At 41.6% G+C, this 25,889-nt stretch overlaps 2 protein-coding genes across 2 annotated transcripts; one reads left to right on the top strand and one right to left on the bottom strand.

Moving 5' to 3' along the window:
- Positions 1-3,158: 3,158 nt before the first annotated feature.
- On the top strand, positions 3,159-12,283 carry nme9 (NME/NM23 family member 9). Its single transcript, XM_069154660.1, has 17 exons — positions 3,159-3,240; positions 3,326-3,383; positions 3,619-3,722; positions 3,861-3,932; positions 4,646-4,762; positions 5,693-5,774; positions 5,949-6,031; positions 6,133-6,225; positions 6,878-7,032; positions 7,353-7,549; positions 7,764-7,908; positions 7,989-8,096; positions 8,614-8,765; positions 8,856-9,000; positions 9,760-10,022; positions 10,195-10,284; positions 11,484-12,283. Exons 1-17 carry the CDS (start codon positions 3,208-3,210, stop codon positions 11,498-11,500), a joined length of 1,914 nt encoding a protein of 637 aa, XP_069010761.1. The 5' UTR covers positions 3,159-3,207; the 3' UTR covers positions 11,501-12,283.
- Positions 12,175-24,660, bottom strand: smarcal1 (SWI/SNF related, matrix associated, actin dependent regulator of chromatin, subfamily a-like 1). The gene is made up of 17 exons (XM_069154658.1): positions 23,989-24,660; positions 23,574-23,910; positions 23,099-23,149; positions 22,740-23,000; positions 22,605-22,655; positions 22,323-22,506; positions 21,970-22,120; positions 19,940-20,101; positions 19,714-19,779; positions 17,970-18,110; positions 16,410-16,628; positions 15,512-15,582; positions 15,202-15,304; positions 14,319-14,501; positions 13,013-13,113; positions 12,701-12,797; positions 12,175-12,560 (listed from the first exon to the last, which is right to left on the bottom strand). Exons 1-17 carry the CDS (start codon positions 24,331-24,333, stop codon positions 12,363-12,365), a joined length of 2,721 nt encoding a protein of 906 aa, XP_069010759.1. The 5' UTR covers positions 24,334-24,660; the 3' UTR covers positions 12,175-12,362.
- Between the last annotated feature and the right edge of the window lie 1,229 nt (positions 24,661-25,889).

Raw genomic sequence — 25,889 nt, 5'->3', positions numbered from 1 at the left:
TTGCCACCTACCAACCATCCTCTTCTTTCCAACAGAAACCATGAAAATGGCCACCAGATGCTTCCAACAAATTCTTCACATCCCTAGATTATCCACAAGCACTGTTATATCCATCCCTTCTGTATTGGAGCATCTTCTACCTATAGACTCATTGCTCATCTCAGGCAAATTGTTCTTACATTCGCAATAATCTCAACATCTTCCACCAAGCCCGGGTCACTTCAGATCCATTCTACTCTTAAACTTTTGAGGTCCATAGTCGGCTTGGGAAAACCATCACCTGAGACAAAAGCCCCACCCTAAGTTTCCTCCTCCCCAGCCATCAAATGTCAGAGATGTCTGATGACCTTCACATTCTCATCTTACTTCCATTATTCAATACCATCGTTCAAACTTTATCTTCTCATTAAACCTGTAAACTCACATTGGTTGTAAATTGTTGCAGCTCGACAAAAGAAGAAAAACAAAACAACAACAACAAAAAAATAACTTGAAACCTAAAGCTAAAGACCAACCAAAATTTCATGAAGTAGTTTCCTAATAATAAGACTAAAGTCCTTTGGGTCTCAGCTTTCAGGATGGTAGGATGAAGCCTTTTGCCAAAATAAACATAACAAATGGAGTTATTTTTTAATGAGGCTTAAATATGACTTCTGTGCTTAAGATGTGCTAATGGAGTCTAATCTTCAGCACTGCAGTAGCTTCAAATCTACTGTGTTTCTCATCGTGGAAGAGAGATTAACTGCTATCCAGCAGGGAAGATGATAAGTGTTTTTTTTCCTGGTCCACCTGGGGCCTGCAGGTCTACTGGGAGACTGGGAAATGACCTGTATTGTACCATGAAAGCCTTTAACATTAGTATGGTAACCAACTTTGAGCAAAGACCTTTAAAGTCAGTCAAACAAATGCCCATGGCAGAAACTCTTACATCCTGCAGAGAGAGTCTCTCTGAATTCAGCAGAGGGTCAGTGGCGATGTACTGTTAGAGTTAGATCTCTTATAGAGCTTTTATTTAAGGGAGTTTGTTTGATGTTTATGAAACACAATGTTTTGAGGCCAAGATCTACAAAAAAAAACATCTTTACTTTAAGATAATGTAAGTAGACAAATACGCAGAAGCTTGTCAGTAACTGCACAAGAAGCCTAAATGAATCAGACAATATTTTAAAACCCATTTGGTTCTTAGTTTTGTTGAGAGTTTAAAGAAAATATTAAAGCAATATTGCAGGGCATGATTTCTCACCACCTATGTAGTAAAGGGCAGTACAACATACACACTTGAAGAGTGTACAGCACTCTTTCTTTGAACATGTGCCATACTGACTTAATAATCAGGTCAGCTTTGTGGTGTCGAATGACATCTTGTGTAAACTTCCTCCAACAATCTTATCTCATTGTGTTCTCCAATTTGCAGAAGCGTAACTGTTCGTAACACGGTCAACTGCAGGCAAGCAGCAGCAGTCATTACTGATGACATTTGATGACACAAAGGTCAATGTTTGAATCGGGCACAAGGGACAAAAGCATCAAATCAGTGTTTCTCATTGACTTGATAGCACAAAAGCAATCACTTCGTTGCAACTCACTGATGAAAAGTAGTGCAAAAACACAGCATATTATACACCGTGTGAGCGTTGTTTGTGTGGGCAAGGGGCTCTGTCAGGACCTTGTTACAGCAGCCATGATGGAGGGGAGGTGATTGTTGTTCCCATCTGGCCGCAAAATGAGCTCAGAGTGAGACACGGAGTTACTAATAGAAACATGTGGTACATCCAGCACAGTGGGAGCAAAACAAACTGTACAGCTGTTGTCGATAACATGGAGGACCCTGGCATTTCTTTTTGAGGGTCTCATTATATGATTCTCTTTCTCACTTACTGTCACAGTGCATTGCAATTTGTCCTTTTATAAAATTACTCCAGTTGAACAGCTTGTTTTTCATGGGCCCACTTTGTGAGGGAGGAGGCTGTGGAGCTGAACCACTTAAATGCAGCAGTTCATTGAACTTCATGTGGGAAGAGCATGCAAAAAGTGATCTGATCTCTTCAGAGGACCTATTTCACTTTCAAATAAAATGTTAGAGTTGGAGGGTAACATCTCTGAGGCGTCGGGATGACACGAAGGAAGAACATATCAGAGATCCAACACCAATTTTTGCTTTTTGACTCTGCCTTTGGTATTTTCTCACAAACACATTTACATCTTACAAGACTGGGTAGAGATTAGAGCATTAATATGAGCTCTGACACGGGAAAAAGTCGGATAGATCATCAGGTGACAGCCTGCAATTACAGGAAATGTTATACATGAGGAGTATGGATAAAATACCAGCACCTACAACTACAAAAATGAAGGCTAGGGGGCGATGTTTCAAAAGCTTTTGAGATACATGTCATCACTTTATTTGCACAGTGCAGCTGTAGTGAACATTCATCGATACATCTGCTTAAAGGGGAACTTAAGTGATGCAGTTTTCCACTTCCATAAAGTTTAGGGGCTTGCAAGAGGAGAGAGAATTGTGAAAATGATGCAGCAAGGCAGAAACAACACAAGCTTTAGTCCCCAGTATGGGTGATTCTCCATAATCACATCCAATAATACAACTCTGCAGTATCTGTTACTTTTCTCTTCCTGTCTGGCAGTGAACCACATCTTTCGTTTGTTTAGTCTGCATCTCCTCTTGTAACAGGAACCACAACTTTAGTTTGGTTAATGTCTCATTGGAATAATGTAAATCTGAGTATGCTATGCAAATTGCGTGTTTACGTATAGCCTCTAAATGTTCATTTTCCTATAGCCTCTTATACTATGTGTATAATAATTGTATTTTCAATATCCAAACTAGTAAACTGTAACATTATTTATCAATACAGGTGAGTTTTTCTTGTATTGAAATTGGTTTTAAGATGATGGCTGAAAGAGGGGAAAAAAATAAAAATAATTTTAAAAAAAAAAGGTGCACGAGACGGTAGAAAAGAGATGTGAGCTCCCACTCTGACGTCATTTTCACTGCCATGCCAACAACTCTAATAGGCCTCGTGACAGCGGACAGAGATCCGAGCGGGGATTGCTACGGAAAGCGGAAGGCACCGTTACTTAGCAACGAGGGGGGGCCAAACAAGCGCGAGCAGCATCTGAGGAAAACCCTCGCATTTCTCCGTCGTTAGCGTTTGAGACACAATCATTTCTATTTGACATTGTAGTTAAATGGCGGGCAAGAAGAAAGAGGCGAGCCTCCAGGTTGAACAGACGCAGCATGGTTTCTGTGTTTTAAGTCACTTTTATGAGCCCTGCTGATATTAATGCAGTTTTTTTTCTCGTCCAGGCGTCAGTAACAAACCAAGAACAGTGGGAGGAGATGCTCACAACCAAGGGCTTAACGGGTAAGACCTTCAGAGGGGAAGTTGTTGTTGTTGTCCCCTTAAAGAAGTAATACTTGAAAAAAAAAAAACTGTTTGAATGACCTCTGTCATTATTATTTATTGTATTCTGCTGCCCCACTGTGTTCACTGAGATAACTGCAGATTGTGTGTTTGCACCAGTCTCCCACCCTTCCTCTGTCTCTCTACTTTGTCCCCCAGTCTGACACCAACACGCACACTGTGTCTTACCTTGCAGTTGTAGATGTGTACCAACAGTGGTGTGGTCCCTGTCGAGCCATGGTCAGCCTCCTGAGAAAGATAAAGAACGAACTGGGGGACGACCTGCTTCATTTTGCCACAGTGAGAGTCAATCAAAATGTAAACACACTAAAGTTTGTGAAGGAGTACCTTTTAACATGCCTGTGTGTGTGTGTGTGTGTGTGTGTGTGTGTGTGTGTGTGTGTGTGTGTGTGTGTGTGTGTGTGTGTGTGTGTGTAGGCCGAGGCAGACAGCATTGATGCTCTGGAGAGGTACAGAGGTAAATGTCAACCCACCTTCCACTTCTATGGGGTGAGTGTGTACATATGCTGCATGTGTATTACATGTTTGGTCAAGGCAATGTATCGCTTTTATATTGTCTTGGGTTTTGGATATTGTAATATCATTATGTGACATAAGTGTTGTCATTTCCTGAACATGATTAGTACCAGTCTGCATTTCTACAAGATCACCGCAATTTTATTATCAAAGTATTTGGTCAAAAATATTGTGATATTATATTTGTGTGTGTGTTTATATGCTGTATGTGTATGTTTGTTTGGACAGTAAATGTGTGTGTGCATGGTTCAGTATGAGCCGTCAGGTTTGTGAACATTCAACTGGAGTTATATCACCTTATATCTCAGCCTGGGGTTTACAATGCACTTGTGTTGTATGAATTTGTACATTTAAGTATCACAAGGAACCAGTAAGTGATTCATAAAGTAAAACTCAACTAAAGATTGTTGGCTGTAGCAGAAAATGTTACTGGTATTCCCAATTTATCTGTTTAATTCTCCTCTGTTTGTTTCACCTTTTATCTTGACTTTACGATGCTCTAATGTTGTAGGCCAGGAATTAGGGCTTCCCAGAACATGGCTGACCTTTCAGGAAAGCAATAGTCTTCTATTTTTACATATTTATTTTCACATTTTATTTATCTCATCACACGTTGAGTTCAATTTAATTACAAAATCTTGAGAAAAAAAAAAAGAAGACTTAGCAGGCCTGTGTTGAATGAACAGGGTGGGGAGCTGGTGGCTGTGCTGCGAGGGGCCAACGCTCCAATGCTTCAGAGGCTGATCGTGGATGAGCTGGCCAAAGAGAAGCTGGTCCTGGAACAAGGTGGCGAACGCACAGCGGTGAGCAGTAAGATGTGTGCAATGGCAGATATCCACTCACACATACTGCTGCAGAAACAATGGTGTTTTCACAGCAGGCATCGTGACTTGTCACAGGCTGGAAAAGCACAGCTGCAGCTAATATCACGAACAACAGCTCTGTTTTAAAAACACTTTTTCCACAGCAGACAGTTTGACTTGTCACTTTAGGTAATGCACTGGTGTATTAATGATGACTCAGTTCCATTAAGTGTCTCGATAAGACCAAACCTACTCCAAACCTCCTCCTCCTGTGCTTTTCCTACAATGACTGCTGTGAAGAAGGTCGATACAATAGGTCACAACAGCGGGGCAGTGAGCCAGCGTGCCAAAGACCAGCACACTGGCACTCAACCAAATAATGCAAATCGATCATCATCAAATGTATTATTTACACGTGCTTTTCCTACTGTGTTATGTCAACATGTCCTCCGCCAAAAATAAATCAAAACAAATCAAAAAAACTGAAAATCAATCAAGCAGTTAGTTTGACAACTTCTTCGGTGTTTGTGACTTTGTCTGTTTTTTTACTTTTAAAAATAAATATATACAAAAACACAACCTAAAGACAACAAAACAGAAAAAAAAAAACACTTCCCCCAATACTTCTGCTGACATACAATCAAAGTAAAAGAAAAAAGTTGCTGGAGTTGTGAGTAATTGTCCATATTAGATCTCAGGTGCAGTCACACTGTCTGTGCGATGTCGCAATCTGCCATTTTTCCCAGTTTTGTGCCATTTTATAAATCAAATAATTATAGATTGACCAAGACTATAACAGGCAGATTAATCAATAATAAAGTAACCAGTGGTGGTGGCTGTATTCATACAAGAGAATATTTCTGCTAGTGTTTATTGACAGCATTGTTTAGCGATCTAGTGTTTTTATTTGGTCTCGTTGTGTCTTGACAGGTTAAAGATGATAATCTGCTGGATGATGAGAACAAAGAGGAGGAGTCGCCTCAGCGGTCAGAAAATGAAGAAAGCATAATTGGTAATGTGGAAACTATCTAATATAATATAGATTCAATCTTTATTGGCGTAAGTATCATTTTCAGTACTGTTGTTGTCGTGATTACTAGTGTTGTTTCCCGGTGATTCTGTGGACCGTTTAGTTTTTTTGATCAGTACTACTGATCATCATTCAAGCTCCTCTCTTCTCCTGTAGTTCCTGCCAGTAAATCCTACACAGTCGCCCTCATTAAACCAGATGCTGTTGCTCACGGCAAGGCAAATGAGATCATTATGAAGGTACACACAGACCAGCACTGCTCACATATTGAGAAGACAAGATTGTCTCAAGCCTGCCTGCTGACAGTAATTCATTATGATGACATTACTCCCCCGGCTAGATTCAAGATGCTGGGTTTGAGATCTTGGCCCACGAGGAACGGACAATGACTGAGGTTGAGGCTCGAGATTTTTATCAACACAAAGCAGCAGAGGTAGAGTACATTGAGTCACATGAAATCAAAGAAAATAGCCTAGAATAATAGAAAAAGTTCATATAATGCATTTGTATATCTGGACAATATTTTTGCCAGACGGTCGCCTGTTGTACAGATTGGCTTACTAGTCAAAAACTCCTGATGGTGCAGTTTATGTTTGTGAGGTTAGTCACGCCCATTAATATTCTGACTCTACATACTAATGAGAGAGCAGTCACGACCAGTGCAAAAGAGTATTTCAGTTACTTTGCAATACCTTACACATCCATCTGCATTTCTGCACGAGGCTCAAAATAGAGTTGCTGTGTAAGCAGCTTCTTTTTTTTTTTTTTTTTGCTTATGTTTTTTGTTTGTGACGAAAGCAAATTGTTCGGGACACAGAAATACAAAATATGGGAGAAAAGGTGGCCAGGTTAAGCAGAAATGTTGATTAAATTATAAACATGTACATTCCCTGTAGTGTATTTATTACATTTTCTCTCTTTCTCCTTGTATAATCTGTAAATCCTCCAAAAAGGTTTTCTGAATTATCTGGATAACTTTGCTGAGTAAAACCACCAATGTAAAGCATTGATAGATTTGATGTATTCGATGGATGAACATAGTGTCTGCTCTCGCCTCTGCCTTTGTGTGTAATGGTGGTTTGTAGGCCTGCTTTGAGGACTTGGTGCAGTTCATGTCCAGTGGTCCCTCCCACACTCTGGTACTCTCTCAGGTAGAGAGCTCAGCCAGCGTTGTCCCCTCATGGCGCCAGTTCATTGGTCCGGCAGACGTAGAGGAAGCCAGGAGAGAAATGCCCGAAAGGTCAGTTAGTGAAAATTATACACATGCTGCATTCAGTAAAACATTAACATCATTAAAAAAGTGTAAGATAAGGTGATGAAATTATCATTCCTATGCAACAAAACAAAAAAAACACATCCGTTTCTCGCGTAGATATTTGTTTCTGCACTGCTGATTTCAGTGTGAAACAATATCAGTCTAATGTCTGGAAAAGGGAGTGAACGGCACATTCTCGCCGGCTCCGTCGGACACACCCAAACATTATGCTTCTCTCTGGTTGAGCGCCAGCCGAGCAACCATCTGGTCTCCTCTCCTCTTTCTCCCCCCCTGGCTTCCTGCAGCTTGCGGGCACAATACGGCACAGAGACACTGTTCAACGCGGTGCACGGTAGCGAGGACAGCGACCAGGCCAGCAGGGAGCTCGCCTTCTTCTTCCCCAACTTCAGGACGGCCTCGGTAACGGAGCAGGATGGGGAGGAAGAGCGTGTGGAGAGGACACTGGCTCTTATCCGGCCCGACATTGCCAGGGAGAACAGAGGTGGGGCTCGTGCCAAATACGCAAGCACAAGTATACACGTGTGCGATCACACACACACACGCACACGCTTCATATTAACATCGAGGGATTTCTCCTTGATTCCTGTAGCAAAGGTGTTAAATGGCACAGGTGCAGAATTGTTTTAACGTCACAAACCAGCAGTTGTTACCATTGACAGGGTAAATGTCTATATTTCATTTGTGTAATTTTTCAGAGGAGATCTTGGCTCAGATCCACAAGTCCGGCTTCACAATAGCCCTCCAGAGAGAGGTGATGTTGAAAGTTGAGCAGGTCAGAGACTTTTACTTCCAACATGTTGACGAGGATTACTTCCCCGCACTGCTCCAAAGCATGACCAGGTAACTTTGACATGCTCTATTATTGATGTAAAGATTAGCGTGCCACTGCAGACGTTTATTCTCCATGTATGTATTTGCAGTGGGCCAGTGCTGGCTTTGGCTCTAGCCAGAACAGGGGCTGTACATCACTGGAAAAACATCCTTGGTCCTTCTGACATTAATAAAGCCAAAGAAGAGAGTCCTGACTGGTGAGCGATGTCTACTTCTCTTTACTCACTTGCTGAAGTGAGAACAAAGTCACTGTGGTATAATTACACATAGAAAAGGAATGGACTTCTCACCGCTAATCTTTGCGACAGCTTGTCAGAATGAACTCAGTCCTCCTCGTCTGACCTTTCTTAAGAGTAAAGGCTTTCCTTTCAGCGCCGTCATTTTACAATCACACAAGAAGAAGTCCAGTCGATGACTGTTTCTTTTCCAGCAGTAGAGTGGTCAGAAGAAGAAAAAAAAAAAAAGTTTCTCTCTTTTGTTGTGTTTCTTCACCTGCAATGCACCATGTCCACTCCAACCACTGTGAATTAAAATTAGTAGCTAAAGAAAAGTACAGTCGATTAGACAAAATTATCCCAAAATAATTCTCTGAAATTGCATGTTTTCACCCAAAAATCATTTCCAGAAACTATCAAATGTTCACTATTAGAAATGGATGATAACTAACAGTCTAGTAACACCTGTAATAAAGGCTTCTGTGTACCTCATGTTCAGTTTAAGGGCCCAGTTTGCTGTGGAGAACGAACCTATTAACCAGCTTCATGGCAGTGAAGGCCACGAAGAGGCAGAACGAGAGATCGACTTCTTCTTCCCTAAACAACGGACACTGGCAGTGATCAAACCGAATGCACTGGAGGAGCACAAAGGTTCTTTATGGTTATTTAGAACATGAACATGTTAACATTTACTCAATAGTGACACGATCTTTATCCTTTTTATTCCCTTCACTCTGACAGAGGAAATTCTGGATGAGATTGGTGGCAGAGGTTTCTCTGTAACGCATCTGAAGGAGACGGTTCTTTCCAGGGAGATGGCGGAGGAGTTTTACAAAGAGCACAAGGACAAGCCTTTTTTCAGCAAGCTGGTGGAGTTCATGTGTCGGTGAGTCTGTCCCTGCACATAGCCACAGGAGCAGGGCAAAGTGACTACAGCAGACATGCCCTGATTCCTGTTGCCGCTGCAAGTTTTTAACAGCACTTTTAACAGTAATCTCAGCAGCTCAGTATCACGGCTGCCTCAGGCAAGTGGCTCGGAAGTCCATCTCAATTTCATTCTTTGTTCCACCGCACATCTCGATTTTATAGTTATCTTCCGCTCCCATTAGCCCCTTCACTTGGTTATTACACAACCGCTTGAACACAGTCAGTAGACGGTGCAGCTGAGCACTTCAGCCTGAGAAACTACCTTTTCTGTCACAACACCTCAATATCAGCTCAGTTTGAGCCTTAATTGTAGTTTTGTTTTCTGACCACCTGCAAATGTTTTACAATTTTGCTCTTATATGTATTTAAAGAGTAACAAAACTCCTGGACTAAGTGTGTTGCCGAGCTCTCTGGCTCTAACCAGTATGGATGTGGTTTGTTGCATCGGTAGCCACACTTCACAGTGACATCATGACGTCCTGAAGTACACCTGAACATTACTACCAGCAAGGTGGAGCACTGGATGTAAAAAACAGTCATTCTTTAAAGTTGGTAATACAAAGTGGATAGGTGCATCATTCTTTCCCTGCATGGTTGAAATTTGCCCAATACTTTGGCAGTAAAAAGTTCATCAGTCATCACATAATCCAACACTGCGGTACTTACATTAGACCAACTTGTGCATGTTACGTGAACATCCCGTCATTGTTTGCTTCAGGGGACCTTGTCTCATGCTGGTCCTGACCAAGGAAAATGCAGTGGAGGACTGGAGGGCCATGATGGGCCCCACGGACCCGGACAAAGCTCAGGAAACATCCCCAGAGTCTCTGAGGGCCCGCTTTGCTGCAGACATCCTCCACAACTCGGTTCACGGCTCCTCCAATGAACAGCATGCCGAGGAGAAGATCCGATTTATCTTCGGCGATATCAGCACAGACGCAGAGCTCACCAGTGATGGAGAGGCTGACAAAGCCATTTCAGGTGATCATGTGCTGTGTGTGTCAGTCAATTCCACCTGTCACACCATCTGGTATCAATTCTGTCCTGATGTTTTTGATGCTTATTCCTGCTAGAATTTTTTTTTTTTTTTTTTCCTATGGTTCTAATAACATACTAAAAACATGAGCTTTGAATAAAAATCTATTTCTTTCAGCAAAAGAGAAAGACAATTCAGCAGATGAAAACACAGGAATGTCCAGATCTTCCACTGAAGAAATGTCCACTATCTATCACCAGCATGAAGGTACGTATGAAGTAAGAAAAAGGAATTTCACTGACATTTTCACTGTCCCACTTCAATGGCTTAATCCTTCAAAGTCTGCATTTCTAGACATCATAACAGCTCAACAAAGGCTCCTCCTGTTCAAAGGCTAACTGAGGCAAACACAATCCCACAGTCTCTCACTGCTCTTTATCAGCTTTTCTTACAAAAAAAACCCCTAGAAAATCAATCAACTCTCCATCGTCTTGTATCAAGTGCTTTGATAGGGTGTTAAACGTACAGGAAACAGTCATGCTACCATAGAGTCTGCCAAAATAAAAGAACAAATGACTTCTGTGAATTCTATGACAGCTACACATATTAACAAAAGTTGGACATTAAAACAGAATCTAATTTTAAAACTCAGATTTTGCATTCAGGCCCTCTGCTGTTGATGATTGCGTCATTTTTGCCAGTTATTGGTCATCAGTCCCTGGCAAACAGAGCACTTTAATATGTTGTTAATCACGGGATATTACAGAGAATGATGTAAACATATGGATGGACTGTTCGGCTATTGGCCATTTTTCCATGTTTAGTAAAAAGTTATTACTGATCTCTAACCACAGCAGTTTGAGAAAACCTTTTTGGTGATAACCTTCTCTTGACAGAGAAATGCCTGAAAACACAATAACTTATGGTCTTTGTGACTTTATCTTTGGTATGAGCTGCATCTTTCAGAGGATCCGTCATGAATTGGCACACAGCAATTACTGCGCTATATCCTGTGAGCTGCGAGTGGCAAGCAAGCAGACACTTGTCTTCATACTGACAATTCAGAGGCGTCTCTCCTGATTCGGAGAAAGCTGACGCCCACTTATCTTCGTAACGTCACGCACAGCAACTGGAATTGCAATCGAGACTGCTCTTACAGTCTGTGTGTGTGGAGAATGAGGTGAATCATAATGAATTCAGACCAGCTGCGCTCAAAGCTCTGGGGAAGAAGTGCAGCTCAATTGTGCTATGCTTTCTTGTGACCCCATTTTGTTGACACATAAATAGGGCCGGGAGACAAAGTCGTGCATCTGTGCGCATCCTGCGATTGATGCAACACTATTATCTAAAACTCTTATTGATTGCGAGCCGCTATTGCACAGTAACGGTATTGAGTTTGTTTTTGTTTTTTTTATCAGCAGCATCATTCAGAAGAGTTAACTTTATCGACCTCCTTTACTTTGCAGATAAGCCACATAATTAAAGTCCCAGCAGTCCACAAACAGGAGGAAGTGGCCAACAGGAGCACTCGAACTGAAACAGAACACCTAATGCTGTTTCCCGTCTTCCAAAATAAATGCGCAACATCATGTGAACAACACAATACCCGTCATCCTATGAATCATGAAATAAAGATAAATATATCAGACGTTTACACCTTGTGGAGGTGGGGTTTCATGACTGCCTTTTCAGGGAGTTCAGTTCTCAGTTGCATGGCCGTCTCAGCAGCTTTAAACTACGTGACTAAATACAAGATCATACAATCACCAAAACGACACAAATCATTTCAGTGTTTACTCAGAGAACATTTTGTCACTGTCAGTTAGGTTGTCTATAATTAATTACCTACCGCCATGCTGTGATAATAACAGTCTCCTGTGGCGAGACTATGAGGGACTGTAACAGAGAGATAAGGCTGCAGTACTCTTTCCTGTTAGCTTAATGATGGCAGGATGCAGTGGCTTATAAATGGAGCATAACGACTGGCTATATTAGTTGTGTGTATGTCAAGAGCAGCAAGTTGTAAAAGTTACATCCGAGAGTTTTTGGCAATATTAGTTCCTCCTGTTGGACCGACTGAACTGTGATTCATGAATTAAACCAAGAAATAATTTCTCCATGGTGAGTGGTCAGCTTCATGAGGATTCTCAAACAGGCTTATTTATAGAAACAAAAATATAGGTTTATTTGGGTATCATTGTACATGTTTTAAAAAAACTGAAGCATGTGTTACCATGTGTTATAAAATCAGTCATGATGAAAACGAGGAGCTGCGTCCAATAATATGTTCCAAAAAGCAAACCAAAACGATGTTGATATTATTGGTTAATTTAACATTTTCCGAGCTATCTGCCAAAATAGTCCAATAAGCTGCTTTTGCCGTTTGGTCCGACCGCAGCGGTGCCGTGGTTTTTACCGGAGGGGTTTTCAGGTGGCGTGTCCTCCCAGTCATCTGCAGCCTCCATCAAGATGGCTTCGTCCACGTCGTCATCCGCATTGAAAGAACTCTGGAACATCTCCATGATGCTCCTCTGGTTAGAGTCCTAAACAAAACCAAACCAAACCATCAGGTTCAGGACTAAATGTGTCTGAATGGGTTTCATGTTTGTACATGTATCATGTTTGTATATGTTTAATGCCATTTAAACCGGTAACAACATTATAGCCTACATAATTGATTTACCTTAGAGTGGAAGCTGGTGTTTACTGCATTGTCCGAGAGGTTTGACTCAGACAGACCCACTTGCTCCAGGACATTCATTTTTTCCTGGATAATTGGCCTGGATTGATACATGAATAAATGATAACAATCGGGCAGTTCAATTCACTGTTTGTAACAATATGCATATTAGTCGACCCACATTAACGGGACCCCCTGCTGCTTCAGTTTTGGTTCAGTAGCCGGCAAAAGATTGATGAATGTGGGAGGAAACTGTCTGAATGACCATAATAACCCCTACAGTTTATTCAGTACTTCCACATGACTGACACATACCACAGGTGATCATCAGCAGTTCCCTTGGCAACCAGGTAGTGAATGTTCACATTGCTGGTTTGTCCGATACGGTGAACTCTATCCTCGGCCTGAAGGAGAATCTGCAGTAAAAAAATAAAAATAAAATTAAAAAAAAAAAAATCCTTTAAAGCAATGAAAAATGAAAGTGCGCTGGAGGTTTCACTGTATTACAAAATGTTTCCTGCTTTCACTGCAATGACCCCCAAAAGGTTGAAGATTGATTGAGAAAAATATCAATAAAAAGAAAAGTAATTATTCAAGCATATCATTTATCTGCTGACAGATGAAATTAAAGCACTATTAAAATTCCTTGTGGAGCTGAAGCTGTTGTTAGCGGCACAGAAGTCAGGTTGAGTGCAAGGTTTTTGGTCTGTTCAGAGTGAATGGAATGATTTTTTTTTTTTAAAAGTCCCATAATTCACACTTTGCAATCTTTATATCCATAAAAAGGATATTTTTGTGGTTTTGAAGTACCAAAAAAACATCTCAACATAGTTTTACATCTCTCGGAAGCTCTACCAATAAAAGGCCATTTCATGCCTGTCTTCAAGGCACATCAGTGTCATTTATTCTTTCTTCTGATTGGCTGACACTTTTCTGAGCGTTGCCCAAACCAACGACAGGTTTTCTTTGGTCACTTTGCCGGAATGACCGCTATGTTTTCTCTTAAAAAAAAAGTTTGGATAGTTGGCCATGCTGAGGGCCAACATGACATGGACACGAGTTTGTGATATCACAAACTTACAGAAAAATGAAATGGAAATCTAAATTCATACAATATGGGACCGTTAAAGTTGCATTTATTAGTTCTTAAACATGAAAACACATGGGCAGATCATCAAATACACCATATCACTGGGTTTTTAAAATGTAATGGCTGATTTGTTTGCAAATATTTCCCCCGAAGACACAGAACCACATCAGCATTTCTCACGTTTGTTGCAACCTGAAGTTCTCTTCACTAATACTTAGCTACTTACAAGCTTAGTTTAGATGTATTCCAACTCCAGAGAAGAATATGTCTTAAGCAACTCAATTTTTTACTTTCTTCAACAGCTACTTTGTAAATTTCTCTTTCATTTAATGTTGGCAGGCGGCTTAAATTGGTTTAGCAGATTTTTTTTTTTTTTTTCTCTTGTAAACAGTTTTCTACCTTTCACTAAATACTACATGCGGGCCTAAAAAACAAAAGTTGGCTGGGGACCAAAATACTTCAATTGCGTTCTTTACAAAGTAGTAACAATAAATAGACAGTATTTTGCAGTGATAAGTTTCCATATCTTACCCCGGGGTTCCAGAAAAGTTCAGCGAAGATCACCAGGTCTGCTGCGTGCAGGGTGACGCCCATATTAGCTGCAGTGATTGACAGTGCAGCCACACACGTTTTGGTCGAGAACTGAAACTTTTCACAAAGCTGCTGTCGCTCTGCGGACGAAGTCGACCCATCGATACGGATGAAACTGACATTCTGTGAGAGAAATTAAGGGCCGCTTTCATTTCTCTGTCCAAAGAAAAAAAAATCCCGTGATTCTAATTTGGAGCTGCGACCCAAATTTTGGGAGTTTTTGTGCCACTTAGATTAAGTTTCACAAAACAATTGTGCAGTGAAACACATTCAACAACGAAAAAGTGCAACTAGGGCCAAAAACCCAATGAAATACAAAGGCAGACTCGTACGAGGTGCTGAGTGCCTCCTTTTGCTCCTAACATGAAGACAATTGGCACTTGTGCAATGCCCTCAGCTCTTTAAAAGTATTCAACAGCTTTGTCTTAATGAGTGACATGTTACGTGTTTAAATGCCATTTGATTTTTGGCTTCATGTTTTCATATGCCGGATAATTTACAGATAATTTGGTCCCTTTCTTTTGTCCTCAGTGTAAAAAACTTGAAATGGCCTTGCGAAGCACTTTCGGGTGGCAACCCACAACTTGAGAATCAACAAGCTAGTTTCTCAACTATGTCCTTATTAAACTTAGAACAATCAGTCGCAGTACTAGTACTAAGCTCAAACATGCTCAGACCTGCCCACACTTGTTCCCCGCAGCTCCTGATGGAGTTGACCTTTTTGACTTTAACTCCCACAAATGATCTCATCTGAGCTGCTGGTTCAAAAACATCTAAAAACACTCTCTTATGTTTATGTCTAAAAACTGTGCGTCTTACTCACCTTTTTTCTCAGTTCGGCGGTGATATGATCCAGGACCAATTTATGATGGGCAAACACGAGAAACTTCTCCCTCCCACACTGCAGCATGTCTGTGATGTACTCCCTGACAGGGACGGAGCAACGTACTGTTCAGCTGAACTGGCTCAAAGAAAGACATTCAATATTCTTTATGTGGAGTCTTATCTCAAATCCAGTGCATCACAACGCTCTGACAAAAGATTCTGTGTCGTTTCACATTTTAATCTCCGCACTCATCAAATCTAAGCTGATTCGACTACCTGATCCCCACCATTAGAAGGTCGGTACTTACATAATGGCTTGTAGCTTGGCTTCGGCTGTGTGGTTATAAAAGATGAGGAGGGCTTCCTTCTCTTCCACTTTCTGAAAAAGAGATAAGGACGCGCACAAGATAAGAACTGACAGGAAACTCTGTTTGATGATTTGATAAGACTGCCAGTGCTCTGAGGAGCAGTATGATTATGCACAAATCAAGCTCCCATCGGAGCGTATAAACACTCTTAAAGTAAGATGGACTTCGGTATTCTGGGTCCTTTAAAAGCACTTGGAGCCTGAAACTATTCCCTCATGCACCCTCATGTGTGAGGACGGACCCAGTGCATCTGAACAAAAGGTTTCTCAGCCTCAATATTGTGATATTTTATACAACAAATATGAAATATGAATCCATCAGTCAGAGTTCCATGACTTCACGAGTCCTACACGAATCCCAAACAACTCCTACTTGGTATTTACTGTATATGTGCAGTGAGCATGCGCCATGTTCATCTATTTTCCATAGAGTTCTTTTGAACACATTTAATCAAAAAGTTTGGATATTTAATATTTTAAAAGTCAGACTGTTATTTTCAGCCAACATTTACATCGTCAACAAGATCTTAGTTTTCTGTAACTACAGCTACAGATCTTTCATTGACTTCTCTTACTGCATAAATAGCATCTGTAACGCAATTGGCTGTACTATTCGGTTATTACATTTCTTCCCATTAGATTTTTCGGGGCGGGGATTCAGAAAGGAATGTGTAAGGTCTTGCTAATAATGTAATAATTTGTAGAAAGACATTATGATTGTCAGGAGATTTGTGAAGTTTTTGCTATTTCCTTTAAAAAAAAAAAAAAAAAACTAAAAACATTCGAATTCTGTGACTTCTCTGTTTTTTTTCAAAGTAATAGGTACATTTAGGACTTACGTTGCGATGCCCCTTCGCTAACTCCTTGGCCGCTGCAGAGAGAGCAGCTTTAGTGCGGGTGCTGATCTCACTTATGGTCACCGTGACCACCTTGCGCTGTTTGGCAGGGAGCTGCGAAAGGACTTCGGACTTGAGCCGGCGCAGCATCAGACTCTCCTCCAACAACAGCTTTAACTCGCCAAGATTAGACGAGCCCGAGTAGTCCCAGCCCCATGTGGTCTGTGCGTGGAGGGCAATTTAAAAAAAAAAAAAAAAAAAAAGAACATATGACAGCGGGAAAGAGTAGTGCACTGACAGGAGGTGAAGGTGACATATAATACGTTTTTTTTTTTTCTCTAAAAACAGTTGAATCTAAAAGTTAGGCTTGATTTTTATTTATTTATTTATTTTATTTTTTTAACAACGCCGGGCAAAAAAGACTTAAAATCCACTTTGAAAATATTTTGGGAGAAACAGACATGTTAGGGCTGGATGGCGTCCCAGCTCCGACACGGCCACCAGAACACTGCCACACTCCACAAAGCTCGTGTGCCACCAGACGCGCCGCAGCACATATCAGCAGCGGCCCAGGAATCGTCTCTCCGGCACGCTTTGCTAAAAAAAAATATGCATCCAGTCTATTTTTGATGGAAGCCGGACTGAAGCCGCGTGAAGCTGCTCGGTGCAGATCAGCCAGGCAGGGCGTCGGACGCGGGAACGCCGTAGAGCATCTGGTCAACTTTCGGAACAAACAGCCTGCGCAGACTCCCAATTTTCTATCACGTATACGACATCGAGGTCTCCGAAGAAATGTATCCTCCTCTTGCTAACAGGAATGGATGCGAAATAATTTGGAAATAAATACGAGGATTCACGTTTGTCTGCAGGCTACAGCACAACAAGATCGATTTTTAACAATAAACACAAAACAGATATATAAAAAAAAAAAAAGTATTAGTTGTGAACATTTAGCTATAAACACAACTATCAAGGAAAAATGTCCAAATCAGGAAGTCAACAAAGTCAGACGGATAAAAGACTTCATTTGTGAAACGCAGGCGGTGAAGTATGAAGACCAAACAAAACAAAACCCACACGTTAGAACGGCATATAGAAAATGTGTTTTCAAAATTAACACTGGATTGAAACATAACTTTCGCTTGTCAGCAAGAAAACTCCACGCGGCTCCCTTAAGGAAATATAAGAGGCGCCAGACGACCAACAGAAGAAGATCAAATAAACGGATTAAGTTGTCACCCTAAAGCCTCAATGAGTTTTAACGTTTACACTCTTCACCGGCGCACACTGGCTTCAGAGTGCACTAATTCTACCTTTCAATCCTATTCTGTGCTTGTCAGCAGACCTGTCAAATCGTCCCAGCCGAGTGCACAAACTGGCCCGTCCCCCTCCGGGAGATGCAAAACTAAACAATGCAAGCAAGGAGCACAAATAAACGTTCGCTAATCCCACACTTGAAGTCTTCTCATCTTCTCCAAGATGTCCTGAAATCTCTGCCAATTACAACTCGGCAGCATTAAGCGTCACACTTGAACAGACGTGGATTCTCCGGACTGAAGCTACCTGTTTGGCATCGCAGTAACGCATCCCGAACTCGTGGAAGCGAGGAAAGAGCGTCGGCCTGACAGCCAGAATCTGGGTGTAGAGCTCGGAGGGTCTGGACATGGCGGGAGTCCCAGACAGGAGAATCACTCTCTTCGCTGCCTGAGGATGGAAAAAAAAAAAACAACTCTAACATTAGAGGAAATGTTTTATGGATGTACAGTATGTCACCTATCAGTATTCATACACTCTATAGATACAAAACAAAAATCTCTCAAATACCGTGGCACAGACAAAGCTGTGTATTCATGCTGGTATCCCATAAGCACCTGCAGCAGGTGCCTCGGTAAGTACAAAATGTTTTGGTTGTTGTTTTTTCAGATTTAGATACTAAACCACCAGACAAACTGATCCACCACGATACAATATATACCTGTCACTCAAAGGGACAATTAGTAATATCGACCTGTTAAACTACATGTATATTTACATATATTACAAATAGTTTGATGTGTAGCTGAAAAAAAGGTACTTAATTTATTTACTTTTGACCTACATGTGTATAAAGGATCTGTTTTAACGCGATAACAAGTTTCAATTCAGTCTTCTCAATATTGGTGATGAAACATGTTAACATTTGTTTGGAAATTTTGCATTAATTGTTCACGTAACTGTAAGACTCTGTTGGTTGATATCAAAAAGAAAAAGATACTTGTCTGATGGCAGAAATCCCAGATTTGCTTGGGCTTGAAATCAAACTTTCACTTCGCCTCAGGTCTATCTGACAAACCACTTTATTCAAATCTGGCTTTCACACGAGCTCCCTGTCCCTCCAGAAAATCAAGATCTTGCGATCACAATAATGAATGCAAATCCAGCCATTCTTTGCAATATATATGGGCGCTTTTGCAAAAAAAAAAAAATCCTTTGATTTCTCTTCAACGTAGTTGACAAAAGCTCTGCCGACAGCATTACGTCACAAAGTGAGCCTTTCAAAACAAAACTTTGCGAACAACAGCAGTATAACAGGGAGCGAGGCTCTTCTACCTCTCCTCTCATCATTAAAACAAGACATGCCAGCTGACTGGAAAGAAACGGCAAAACAGGAAGTGCTGGAGTTGAGGTGAAACGTGATCTCATGTTGTGTCTTCGAAGTACATCAACCACTAAACACAACCGCAGTGGTGCTTTGGATGGGAAGAAGATGAAGAGCGATACAGTGGAGCCTGAATTGTAGTTTCACTCATGTCCTCGTACGCCCTTACAGCTGGAGGAGATGGCGTTACAGAATGTGTTGACTTAAAATGACTTAAAAAAAACTTTAAAAGCACTTGGTTTTTTTTTACAGAAGATGTAGCCTATGTTTTATATTCTGCTTTGAAATGTGACCTTTTTTTTTGTAACATTTAAGGCCCTGCGTCTATAAGTTCAGAAAATAAAAGGAATAAGACGGAAACTAAAATAATTCCGGCCACTGTATTTCTGTCGTGTGCATTATACTTATTATCATCATGATTACCAATGACTCTCTCTCCAAAATTACAATTCTTTTTAATTTTACCTTCAAATTGTATCACAGTTCTTTATTAAATGAAGCACTTTTGAGCAACAATCACAAAGAAATTCTGCAAGATCCTGGAAGGTTTTAATAAATTATTTGACAATCTTGCTGGAAGTCTGATTTCTGACCAAATGTAAAGTTTAGAAAAATACAACCCCTTTGATGTACATCACAAAAAAAAAAAAAAAAGAGCAAAACACTCACCTTCACCAGAGGCAGGGCTGCTTTAAAACGAGCAGTCTTCATGTTCTTCAGAAAGTGAGACTCATCCTGCACAGAATCACACAAATATATCTTTAAAAAATACTTGAAAAGGACAAAAATAATAAGAAAATAATGAATCAACCGACTGAGATGCAAAAAGGACTGAGGATCCATTACTTGGCTGTAAATTTGAAATGGAAACAGCCACGTTTAAAGAACAGCTGACCATGATGAGGACGTTGAAGGGGTTTCCCGGCTGCTGCTTGTCCATCCGACTCAGCAGGTCGTAGCTGATGATGCTGATCAAACCAGACCGCAGATTGTCTTTGGCCTTCACCACCACGTTGATGCTGTCAGGATTCAGGGAGGGGAGCCAGCGTCTGAAGGCCTTCAGGCATAAATGATGGTTCATGTAAGAGGCGCAGACTGAAACAGAAGGCCTCAGAGTAACAGCACTGGTTTTCATGTTCTCATTTATTGCTGCCACTGGAAACACGCCAGTTCCTGAAATTTATAGTTAACATTATCTTGTGGCTAACAGCTGGTGTGCTGCTACATATCACAATTAATTCATGCTCGGCACTGTAACAGTCATCATCCATTAAAACAGTCACTCGTGGTTCAGAAAAATGTCCAGTGTGGCTCGGAAGTTTCGGACAACTCACTTTCTTCGCTCGCTATTCGCTTGTCAGCCTGATTTAAACTCATTACGTTATAGCTCCCATGCTTTGCCGTATATTTGGCCAAAAGCACACGACTGACAGTGCAGATAAGAGCCCAGCCAGACAAAGTGAGCGTCCTTTAATGGGACGACATTCTCCTCTGTGATTTCAGCTCCCGATTGGGGGTAGAGGCTGTGTTTGATCCAAGATATCTATTTAAAGAACAGACTGTCTCGTCTGGTCAATAGACAGAAAGCCGAGTGAAGCTCCTCTGAAAATGTGCTGCCGAAGCGGCTCAGTAATGCTGCTGCTAGTTACGCAAAGAATAAATGCAGCAAAACATGAAACAAACAAACGAGAAATGAGAAAACACTGAAGTCGCTGAGGGAAAACCGGGACAGAGAGGTGCTCACATTTCCACTTGTCTGCTTCTCGGCTGCATGCAATCAAATGAAATTGCAGATAAAACATAAATACCCAAGGAAAACAAAAGACTGCTGTCACGACATCTGATTTTCACCACACGATTATTGTGGCCAAAAGAATAAATTTCAACAATATTATCACAATATCTATCGAAAATTTGAACAAATGTGTTTGTTGTGTATTTAGTCTCTCTTTTGGCAAATTACACTCAAAACACAATTGAAAAGTCCTTCGGTATGAAGTAGGCTTATGATTTAGTGATGGATACATCCTAACATACACTAGCCATGTATGCTTTTCTTTTCTTGGTCATTGCCTGGATTATTTACAAAACAGCAATATTTTTTTTTTTTTTTAAATAACAGTTATTGTCAATAACAGTATTTTGTTCAACCCCTAGAAAAGAGCTGAAATAAGTGACAGCTTGGTTATTCTCTCGGCCCCTAGTAAAATATGAATTGTTTCTGTTTGTATACAAGTTGAAAATGTTCTGATTCCACTTGTTCTTTGTAGCACATGGTAAACTGAGCGACAGCAGGCTGCTTGGATAAAACAATATGAATATAGTACCTCTGGATGTGGTTAATTATAATGGGATTTTCTTACACTGACATTTTACAGACAAAACAAGTGATTGCACGTGAAAGTGATAAACAAATCCATAGATAATGATGATGATTATTGGTTTCAGCACCTGTTAACAATTTGTAGAATCCAACAAAGTACCCTAAAAAATACACCGCATTTAGCGCGTCAAACTTCAATTTGTACTTCACAACTCAACTTATCAACTGCACCCGTGAGACACGGAAATGGAAGCATGAAATTCACAGCTGCCATCTTCCCTACTGGAGATAAAGTACATGGCAGAGTGCGAGCAGTCCTCGGGGAGCCGCATTACCTTCCTCAAATTCACAGAGCTTTATGCAGAAACCTGCGTTATGATGTGCAGCACAGAGCTTTTTTCAAAGGAGACCAGAAGGATATCTTTAAGACGGTGGCTGCTGACTTAAGGCAGGCCGATCATGACACCGGTAAACAGGGAAAAAAAAGGGGATGAACTCCTACTAAGTATTGAGTGACTTATTATTATTATTTTTTTTTTTTTCAAAATAAACTTTTGATTGAGAGAAACAGTTTGCTGAATGTTTTTGTTTTGTTTTTTTACCTCAGCCCAGGTGAATCGTACGGAGGAGGGAGCCACCACCAACAGAGGCCACTCACTCCTGTAGTAAGCAGCTATGCAGATGGCCTGCACCGTCTTCCCCAGGCCCATGTCGTCAGCCAGGAGGAGGCGGCCTTCTTTAGACACCGCAAAGCTATTAGGGCGCAGAGAAACTTTCAAATCAAAGCTCTTTTTCATCTACAAATTTTATATATATCAAAAGTGGCACACAAATATCAACCTGTTATAAGTATCTCTTCATTTGTAGTAGACTGAGAAGATTACGTGCATATAACCGTGTCCTATCGGTTGCACCGTGCAGAAAGTCCACTACTGGCTGCCCAAAATGCACCTACTTGACCCCGTCCCTCTGGAAGGGCATGAGGCTGCAGGTGAGCGTCGGCTCGATGCCGGACAGGTCTGCTTCAGGGACGTCTAAAGACCTGGCTTCAGTCCCGTCAAACCTGGCAGAGAAGGCCTGGATTATTGCCTTGGGCAGAGGCTCCACCTCCACGGCTGCCATCCCACCGAGGACATCCACTGGGTGTGGAACACAGCACGGTGAGACAACATGGCGAAATGTGACAAGAAAGAGCACAATGATATACCAGCTGAATAAAAGACTTCTGTCCACTCACTGAGTCTCTTGTAATCGTCAAGCGAAAAGCTCCACTTTCTTGTTTTCATGTCTGCGACATCAACAAAATATTGCTTCAGAGGCCATGAAAGAAAATACGTCAGGACGGTCGCGAAAGCAAAAATGATCACGTTACCGTAGTTCTTTGACGGCATTTGCTTAAACGCCGCGACGACATCGACTTGGTAACCGACGTCCACCTCGAACTTGGCGGGAGACACCAGGAAGCACTGGCCCTGCAGCGCGGCTCCAGGTTTCTGCCAGCCTTTACACAGCCTCAGCAGCGGCGCCAGCGCCGCGCTGTCCCGAGCTCGGCCGCCCGCTGCGGCGACCTCCAGCGCTTCCATTCCCTCCAGAGGCCTCAAAGACACAGAGGGCAGAGCAGCGGCCTCCTCCACTGCAACAGGACAGACGATCACAAACCATGCTGTGAAACTAAGTTTGCTCCAAAAAGAAAAAAATAATATTCCTTCAAATATTCCTTCATTTTCATACTTAGCTGTTGATAGTCCTCCAGACTGAAGTTCCACATCTTTGTGGCAGGGTCTGACACAGAGCAGAACATTTAATTATGACAAGAGAAAGCGCTGACATCAACCGAGAACAACCTAAAAACCAAAATAAGTCCATTTGTTAATGTGGTATTCCAGATGAGGTTGAAAGAACTGTGCAGCCGGCATGTTGTACAGAAAAGAAGATAAAGGTTCATTTTGTTTTTACAGTGGTGATTTCAGTCAGACATTCAGTCTGTCTTGTATTAAGTGTAAATTCCAGCTCCGTCCTGAATGTATGAAGTACTTTCACACATCTGTACGACCTCTAACAATGGACCGACACTGACAGAGCTCGTGTCGTCAATCTTTAGAATGACAGAAAATGGATTTTGTGGTGATCGTGAGGAATGTGGGGCCGAAAAAAAAAAAGCTCCAGTCAGCTGTGAAACAGTAAAGTTACGCTGGCAGATACTCACCGTAGTTCTTTGAAGGGATGGATTTGAAAACGGCAATAAGTTCCGCATGGTAGCTCACTTCCACTCTGAAACGCTCCTCTGTGTGAGACGTACATGTCCCCCTCACAGAGACGGCAGGCTTCTTTGCAGGGACAGTCGTGGAGTTGGAGGGAAAGTGGGCCACAGCATTTTGAGCATGCGTGTTTGTGTGCTTGTGGAAGGAGCTGCCTGAACCCCCAGAGCTGCAGGTGAGGTTAGGTCTGGGCTGGGCTGGCTTGACACCTACGTGTCCTCCGCCAGATAAGACACGCCTGTTCAAATGGTGACTTGTCTGAGGAAGAGGATCGATGACTTGCGTCTGCATAGAAAATATGATAGGAGACATGAAAAGCCTGATCCGTCACCGCATCGTTGCACATTGAAGCAGAAATCTTACCCGTCTCGGAGGAGCAGAGTTACTCTGGTGGGTTTGAGTGCGAGAGCCAAAAAACTGCTTTAGGTTTGGGCATTTATTTTGGCTGCTGGAGCTCTGGGAGTCTTTTTTGAAGGGAGGAACAAACCATGTTGGTGCTGAGGTTGAGGTCGGTCTGTGCTGGGGGACGGTAGCAGGACGGGCGCCTGGTTGAGGGAGCTGTGGCTGCTCTGCAGGGCTGTGCGCAGCTGCGGAGGTGTGCTTCGTGGTGCTGCTGGTCTGTCCGAGTCTTTGGGCTCTTCTCTCTAAAGCCTTCCGTCTGTTCTCCTCAATCTTTCGCTGCTGCTCCGCAGTCAGCTGATTGGACATGTTGACTGTTGCTGTGTGACAGCTAAAGCCGTGAGAGGACCCCTTCCGGTCTCCCGGGATAATTACGAGCGTTCAAGTCTGAAGTTTGCAAACGCACGGTTGCCTCCTGTGCTAATAGTAGCAGCTAACGAGCCAGTCGTGTCACCAAACGGAGCGACGAAATATATCAACAGGGTCGCGGTGGTTTTAAACTTAAAGTGAACAATCATTCGTAGAAAGCCAGGAGACCAACAGTGGGATCTGAAAACTGTAAAGTTTGTACGAACCGCGTAAAGTGTCTCTGGTTGACGAACCGCCGCCTGGTTCAGGACGGCTCTGACGCAGCAGGAAGTGACGTAGGAAAACAAGCCGGTGTTGCGCGGTTGTCGGTGTCCCGTTCAAACCATCACCGACCGACCTGCGGGTCACGGAATCTGATGGGTCACCGAAAAAGGTGCAACGCCGGCTCGTGCAGGTGGCAGCTGCTTAATGACGCTGGCAAATGGCAAAAACAATATATATATATATATATATATATATATATATCTGTCAATATTATTTTTGCAAAGTTTTACATGGCATGTTGTATTAGGAGAAGCCTGAGTATTTATGTGATATGTTATTGTAAAAAAAAAAAATAGGCAACACTTTCATTGAAAAGAAGATCGATTTATATCTTATCTGAAAGTAAATCAATAATAATGATACAATGAAAAAAAAAATCCACATTCAGCAGAACAAAGTGGAAAATGTTTCAGATGTAAAACTCTTTATACATCATTGTGCACAAAGAAGGTCAAACATCCAAGTGAAGTAACACAACAAATTTAAGTGAAGGATTTTAATACTTCTTCCACCACGAGTACAATCCTAGTTTGTGTCTTTCTGAAAATGATCAGCTATCTTGGTAGTCTATTATCTTCAATAGTGATTGATCGCTTTGCACCTGAGATGTGATGTCAAAGTAATCATGACCTGAGAGAATAAAAAAAACAATTCAATCATTCATTCAAGCTGCCCAGCTGCTCTGACCAGCCAGCTCATTGCCCTCCCTCCCCCGTGGATGGAGTTTCTGTCCAGCATGCCCTGAACTGTTCATTTTTGTCTCTGAAAATAAGCCAAGTAAAGCTGTTAACATATTGTATAGATAATATTACACACTATTATTCATGAAACTACCCAAATTAGCTCTATCTTAAGTAGCTTCAACACCAAAAGACTGCTTACATGCATTAGTAGTACATAATATAATAACATAGCACTCTGCAATGGGTCATGTTGCATTGTGAGAATACTTCTCCAAATACAGGATTGATAATACCTCTGTAACCTTACTCAAAAATTTGAATTGTAAAACTCTAAAACTTTCATTGTTTATGGACTGCTTAAAAAACTTTAGTTTCGGCAGAATGATGTCGGTTTTTAGACAACACAAAGATTTAGTTGGTCAGAAAATCTTGATATTGAATAAACCTAGATGAGCTTTGGGAAAGTATGATGAAATGTGTGATAGATTGTCTAATTTCTGCTATTTAGAAACCAAATAATTCATGGGTTAATCAAGACATAAGTCAGAA

This window comes from Embiotoca jacksoni, unplaced genomic scaffold, assembly GCF_022577435.1.
Source record: "Embiotoca jacksoni isolate LCO1_2020_lvr unplaced genomic scaffold, fEmbJac1.0.p SCAF_2, whole genome shotgun sequence".
Lineage (NCBI taxonomy): Eukaryota > Metazoa > Chordata > Actinopteri > Embiotocidae > Embiotoca > Embiotoca jacksoni.
This window is presented reverse-complemented; position numbering and strand designations above follow the sequence as displayed.

What these genes read in the sequence shown, in the direction of transcription:
- nme9 (XM_069154660.1), top strand. Translation starts at nt 3,208, where the DNA reads ATGGCGGGCAAGAAGAAAGAGGCGAGCCTCCAG. An exon ending in CAAATGAGATCATTATGAAG is followed by an intron (nt 6,032 to 6,132) that starts GTACACACAGAC and finishes TCCCCCGGCTAG; the next exon opens with ATTCAAGATGCTGGGTTTGA. An exon ending in GGCTGACAAAGCCATTTCAG is followed by an intron (nt 10,023 to 10,194) that starts GTGATCATGTGC and finishes TATTTCTTTCAG; the next exon opens with CAAAAGAGAAAGACAATTCA.
- smarcal1 (XM_069154658.1), bottom strand. Translation starts at nt 24,333, where the DNA reads ATGTCCAATCAGCTGACTGCGGAGCAGCAGCGAAAGATTGAGGAGAAC. An exon ending in CAGCCCTGCCTCTGGTGAAG is followed by an intron (nt 18,111 to 19,713) that starts GTGAGTGTTTTG and finishes TTCCATCCTCAG; the next exon opens with GCAGCGAAGAGAGTGATTCT. An exon ending in TAGCGAAGGGGCATCGCAAC is followed by an intron (nt 15,583 to 16,409) that starts GTAAGTCCTAAA and finishes TCTCTTTTTCAG; the next exon opens with AAAGTGGAAGAGAAGGAAGC.